At 44.3% G+C, this 6802-nt stretch overlaps 1 protein-coding gene across 1 annotated transcript; it reads left to right on the top strand.

Moving 5' to 3' along the window:
* Positions 1-1049: 1049 nt before the first annotated feature.
* T265_06717 (hypothetical protein) lies at positions 1050-2543 on the top strand (the record flags this gene model as incomplete). Its single annotated transcript, XM_009172054.1, has 1 exon — positions 1050-2543. The coding sequence occupies one exon, from the start codon at positions 1050-1052 to the stop codon at positions 2541-2543; it is 1494 nt and encodes a 497-aa protein (XP_009170318.1).
* Positions 2544-6802: the final 4259 nt, after the last annotated feature.

Genomic DNA, 6802 nt, shown 5'->3' on the forward strand with positions numbered 1-6802 from the left:
ATTGGGGGGGGGGGCGCCCAGGTGGGGTTTAAACCCGTCCTCGACATGATAGTCCATGAATTTATCCAATCCGTCATTGGGACCAGTTAATATTTTTTTTCGGGATGGGGGTGGTAAAACTACTTCCACTGCGCGTCAGTTCAAGCTGATAGCAGTCGAAGAACGAGCGTATTAGATGCAACATATCGAAAAATCCTACTTTGGCTTTCAAATAATTCATGGTTGTTTGCAGCGAAGCACCAGTGTTGTACACCAATGTAATGCTGTAGATGATGACGATGATGCTTAAAACTGACGCACTAGATATCGCCATAGCTGTTAGTTTAACTCTTTGTTTTCGAAAACGTTGTTCTTTGTTAAATGGCGTTGTTTTATTAGAAAGAACCTTATACAGTCACTGATTGGCGACCACTAAATTGACACACCTTTCCCGTTACCAACCAACAAAAACTCTTTTGGCTTGGCTTGGGTGATGCAATGATTCCGCACAATTCGTTTATTAGAAGCGTATTCCTCAATCCATTAAGAACTTGCTCTATTGCTTATGGTAAGAGAGCGAAGCCTTTTAGACCGAGCCCGTAAAAATTTATCTAGACGAACAAACCGACTCTGGGCTAACCACCTAACTTCAAAACGTACTGTAAGACTGGAAGCTCCAATTTTTCAAGGCGGCAGTTTCATCTGATATGGTTTGGGCTGAAAGTATTTACCTGTTTGGCATGTGTTTGGCTGCATCTATCCGTATCCGTCAGTCTTCATTCCTAGGTTCACTAGATTCACCCAATACTAGCTTAGTTTTTAGCTGCTTGAACGATTACCGGTGGACGAGTATCCTTTAGCGGACCGTATTGTTGTAACATGAAGGTAGTGTTGTGCCCGGTTGGCAGACGATGGCAGTCGAGGCTCCGGTTAGGCTATTTTCTGGTCCGTGTTCGTTATGGAGTGCCGATTCCTTGGCTGAGCTGACTTCACGTTGTATTAAAGACTATTCCCAGTACCGTTATGTTTATTTTACATGCATGCTATCGTCTTGTTTTTATAGCTTTTTTATGTCCGGGGAGGACCAAGGACCTAGCCACCGCAGAGCTGTTCCCCGTCCTTCAGACTTTCGTTTTGGCAAGGAGATTGGCCAGGGTTCCTTCTCGAACGTGTACGTTGTTCGAGAGATAGCCAGCAATGCGGAATTCGCTATGAAAGTTGTCGAAAAACAGCACGTTGTGCGAAACAAAGCTGTTGAATCTGTTCACATGGAAAAGGCGGTACTGACTCGCGTAAATCATGTTTTCATCATCCGATTACATTATACTTTCCAAGATGCATCAAGGCTGTTCTTCGTACTGGAATACGCTCGAGGTGGAGAACTGCTGACTCATCTAAATCGGCTCACTTCTTTCGATCTTCCTTGTTCTCGGTTTTATGCTGCTGAGATACTGGTCGCACTGAATTATCTGCATACACAGTCCATTGTGCATCGAGATATAAAGCCTGAGAATGTATTGCTCACTGAGACGATGCATATCAAATTGGCTGACTTCGGATCGGCGGTTATCCTCAATGATCCGAAGGTTAAAGCTCCCGGCTTTACTGGCACTCCGGAATATGTGAGCCCAGAAATGCTGTCCTCTCGTTCGTTTGCTGATGAATCCTCACCATCCTCTTCCCATTGCTTCTCTTTCGAAGATACGGCCTACCTGATGGACTACTGGGCATTCGGTTGTGTGTTGTATCAATTCATTTCCGGTCGCCCTCCATTTCGAACGGAAAAACATCATCATGCATATGATATCTTTGGGCAGATACTCGGTCTATCCTATAAGTTCCTTGATGGTTTTGACACAGTCGCCCGGGACTTAGTGCAAAAATTACTTGTTATCAATCCATTGGACAGACTGGGCAGTCCAACTAACGGCGGTCCTGTGGCTGTACAGGAACATCTATTCTTTAGCGGAATCGATTGGGGTTCTCTGCCGAATCAACCAGCTCCCATACTTCTTCCAAATTTAGAACCAATTGCCCCAAAAGATTGGGACAGCTTACCGGCAGGCTTTGATGAAGGACAGATGTACCTGTTATCTTGTGAATTCGCCTCTGCTGTTACACCAATTCCAGAAACTGAGCGCAGTCGATTGCTGTCTGCTCAGGAGCGGCAAAATCCTTACCATCGATTTGTACGAAATCGACTCATTCTCAAACAAGGAGTATTGTTCAAGCGACGAGGTCTGTTTGCTCGCAAACGGATGTTTTTGCTGACTGAGGGACCCCACTTATTCTATGTTGATATGGATGCAATGTCGCTGAAGGGCGAAGTCCCTTGGTCTAGTTTTCTTACCTTGGAATTAAAAAGCGACAAGTTATTTTTTATCCGCATTCCCAACCGGACATTCTATTTGGAGGACCCTTCTGGAAAGGCGGCTGCCTGGGTTGCCCAACTCAATGCGGTCAAACAGGCTTACTACGCGGAGCCACCGTGTGTTGTTGATCCTGTTCTCAGTGCACAGAACGGAAAAGTCGCGAAAGATTGTGCGGCAGTTGTTCAAAGTTGATTATATTGACTTCTGCATTTCTGTCATCGTTGGACTTTGTTCTAGGATGTCATTTTTATTCAGTGCACCACAGAATCCCTCAGGCTGTTTTCAACGCACTATGCATCAAATCTGTGTTAGGACTCTGTTGTCCTTTGTATAAAAATTGTAAATATCAGTGCCATGTGTATAAGAACCCTTTCGAGACACCTCTCAAATTCTGATATCTTTGGCAATATTGTAAAGAGGGCTACATTATGTCAACCCTCGTAGCTGGCTGACTCCGATTTCCGCACGTTCAATTTTTCGTTGACTGCTTTGTTTGGAGGTCCTGGACTGATTTTAGAATGGGTGGGGTTTAGTTCAAATGTACATAGTCGGGCGGTCTCACACTTGGCACATCATGTTTACTATCCAATAAAACCTCTCACTGTGTAACGTTTTGATACTCAAGATGTGAGACTGTCCACTTTGATGCATCAACCTTTTTCCTGGAATTTTGTTTTCAAGGCGTCGCGGACAAGATGGACAAGGTCGCATTAGCGAGGCAGTCACATGAACGTCATTGATTTATTGAAACGGCCCGGTTTATTGATATATATTAGTCCACTCATCTGGTTGACAATGCATTCCGATGGACTAGTGGCTGCAGGTATTTTTCAAAGATGGTCGGCATTAGAGTTCTGCTTTCGGAATACTCGAACCTGTATACCGACTATGTGGTATCCAGACCAAGTATGTACGTTCGTTGATTCCCACTGACCGCCGGAGCTCGGGATAGCCCAATAGTTAACGCGTGAACTTACTGACCGGTAGGTCGATGCTTCAAACCCACCCTGGTATCTTGGCTGCTTCTGTCTAGGTTAGAGCAACCTGGCTTTACCTCAGTCCTCGTGCCTCCTTCGTGGAGACATGGAAGCTAGGCACCGGAAAGGTGTTACATCTGAACGATTGCTACGATTATTATTATTCTCACTAATATTATTACCATTCCCCGGAATTTTGCGAATATGGCTCTATTTTTTGGAAAAACGATGATACGGATATATATTCTACTCTCGACCTGTGGTAATTGATTTCGCGAATTGGTAGTAGAATCGCTATCGGGGTACACTGTTTTCGAGGAGTTGAGAGCCCCTACTTCTACGTCGTTCATCAAACCTGACCTAATCGCTGTTCGAGATCGCCGTGCAACTGTAATAGACGTCAGCATAGTCTCGGATGGGCGTGGAGTGATAGTGTGGAATGAGAAGAAGCAGAAGTATGGTGCTGATGAACATTCCCTCGCCATAATCTCAGCCCTACATGCCATCGGTTGTGATATCGACTTTTTGGTTCACCAACCGATGATCATCTCTTATCGAGGGATCTGCTTTCCTCAATCCGCTAAGGCTGTTATTGGACTGGGACTTCCTAAGGTCGCAGTCAGTGACTTGTGTTTGCTTGCCATTGTGGGCTCCCTGCGTACTTATGACACTTTTATGCGTGGCACATGGCGCTGAAGGTACATTTTTGCCATTTAATCTCACCCCAGACCCAGTATGACGGTCACTTTGTGCCTGATGTGCGAGTCTTGACTGTGCTAGCGCATACTGCGCCTTGAAGAGCATTCACCATTGTTTGTCCTTTCTTTGGTTGTTAGTCTTTAGACGCCTGTTCCCATACCAAAATCTTTACATACTTTGGGATTCACCTCATCAGACTGGCACTGTCCTTGGCATGATTTCGAATGAGACGTTTCTCTCTTTTCTCCCATATTCTCCTGTTACTCTTTCGCATTCATCGCTTGCATTCACTTTTTATGTTTGTGACCATGCTCTTCAAAAATAAATGATAATGAAGTAGAGGTTCTATGCAACCACCAGGCGTGGGTCATTCCCTAGTCGAGTGTGTGACTACTTCCACTGTTGGTGTCTGTTCCGCCATGCTTGCTTTTGACCAAAGCCAGTCAACTTTGCTATTGTACCGGTATTCGGAAACCCGGATCACTGCAATTAAGTGAGCCATCCGATTATAAGGATGGTCGAAATATAGAAACACGTGGTAACGATCTCATTCTCCTTTCTGAAACCACAAATTTAGTAACACGGTTCGTAGCGTTGGTCTACTACTTCCCGAACGATCAGTTTCATTTTGTTTTTTGTGGCTGCCTCAATGCAATCAGTTGGTCTGTTTTTGTTTAAACGTCTAGTTTTTGCACTCGATAACCTCACATTTCACTTTATTATCTCTATCATTTTTAGTACTTCATCAAAACTGAGTATTCATTTGTTCCAGTACTACGTGACAAACAGGCTTAACAAATCAGGTACTTATTATGTGGTGCGACCCACTTAGTCACTTTTGAAGTTTTTACTGTGCGGTATTAGCATTGATTAAACACATCAATAATGCCTTCTCTGAAGACAGATTTGCGAGCAATTTATATTACTTCGGGAAGTCGAAAACGCAGTACTGGTTGGACAATTGATACATAAATTCGGTACACTGAACCCAACTACTGTTGGGCTCTATCTATAACGGCACCTGCGACACTAAATTGACCTGTAACAATTGTACCTCCGTCTACTGGCCAACTGGCTCATTAGTGTTGTTATAAACAAGAGTTTTAGTAATTCCATGCTAGCCAGTTTGGCCTACTTTTTGTGCATGCTGACATTAGTCCAAAGGGCTTCTTGCAAGGGATTTACCTGGCAGAATTGGTTTAGGATCGAAACTATGGTGACCGGTACATGATGTCCCTGTAAAACGTGTACTGCTTCTCTGATGGGAGGTACTCTAGAAGAGTGCCAGATGATTTGTCAGATGAAAGCTCACAAAGGAACTGGTCATTGTCGACCAACAAGTGATCAAGGAAACTAAGACGTGATGAAGTCGAGTTTTGACTGTCAGCTTACTCTAACCTATCCTCTCGCAGCAAGCAGCGTCCATTTCAGCTTCCGCCGACCGTGACCATGCTTGCAAGGTGAGTGGGTGGACTAAAACAGCATGAAGAAACTGCAGTGACGTTGTGCTCCGCCCCAATGCGTATCACCTTTTCTGTTAAACTCCTGCTCCAGGTTATTGTGTACAGCGCACTGGTGGGGTCATACACTAGAATCTGCACCGATTTACACTTTTTAGTTTGGACTGCTTGTTCCTACTTGCTGCGAGCCAGTATCACCAGATATCCATGCTTCTAATTGTTTGGCATCATACACCACGTAACCATCTTCCCGTTTGACCATTGGTCCTTCCATTATTTTCAGTGCAATCCTAACCTTTCCAATAATTTAGTCTTCCAGTTGGTAGATGTACGATTCGTAGTGGTAGGGTTGCTGTACTATACTATTCTCATTAGGTTGACAGTGCTCGCTTCCTGGTTCCACTCATCTCACCTCACTGCATATTTCTACCTTATGGAGTCACTCAGTCTTGTGTCTTATCGGGATTATGAGATTGTTCTGTTTTTATACGAGTAGGATGTCGGGGGAACTGGGTCACCTTTATTTTACCATTTGTCACTGGAAATGTGAGGATCCTTAAGGTTTCTTGGTTTCCTGGTTTATGGGATGGTCTACTTTTTCATTTTGTTGGGATCAGCATCGTGTGAACAAAGTAGGTTCTTCGGCTCCGATATCATTTTGGCACGCAACTGTCATACAGTTCGGCTGTGAACAAGGCTGAATTACTTCCAGATTGCTGAAGCCCGGATAGGAGCCGTCGGAGTTTTAAGCGGTGATTCACCCTTCGTACCTTTCGATGTGTTCGGATTTGTTTTCTCGTAACAACCCCCGGGGCATGTAGGCCCTTGTTTTTGCTTTCATCATCAGCTCCGTTTTTGGCTTCCTCACTTCCCAATGTCAGCACTTTCCAATGTTTGCTAACTAGGCACACAAAGAAACACTTCACCTACAATCTTATCAACCATGGTGGGATGTCGGCTCGCATTCTGTCTATACAGAGTATTCCATATCAGACTATTGCAGCGATTCGCAATTCTTAGGTACAAAATCGTCCGTATTTTGATTGCTTCGTGGCCTACCAGGTTTCCCGAATTCGAATTTTTACTTCATAACTATAGTACCATGGTATGCATTATGAACTAAAAGTCAAAGGAATTCGGTTGTACTAAATAAGTGGTCATATTGGGGCGGGACAGAGAGCTAGGCTTTTGGTTTGTCAGACATGGAAGTGCCATGCTTGCCTTTGTTTACTCTAATCTGGTGACTACGTCCGTGCTTTGCGGTTTCCAGTTTCGCTCATCCAAACTATGCATGTGCTGATGATAGCGTTCACTA

Source organism: Opisthorchis viverrini, assembly GCF_000715545.1.
Source record: "Opisthorchis viverrini unplaced genomic scaffold opera_v5_144, whole genome shotgun sequence".
Taxonomy (NCBI): domain Eukaryota; kingdom Metazoa; phylum Platyhelminthes; class Trematoda; order Opisthorchiida; family Opisthorchiidae; genus Opisthorchis; species Opisthorchis viverrini.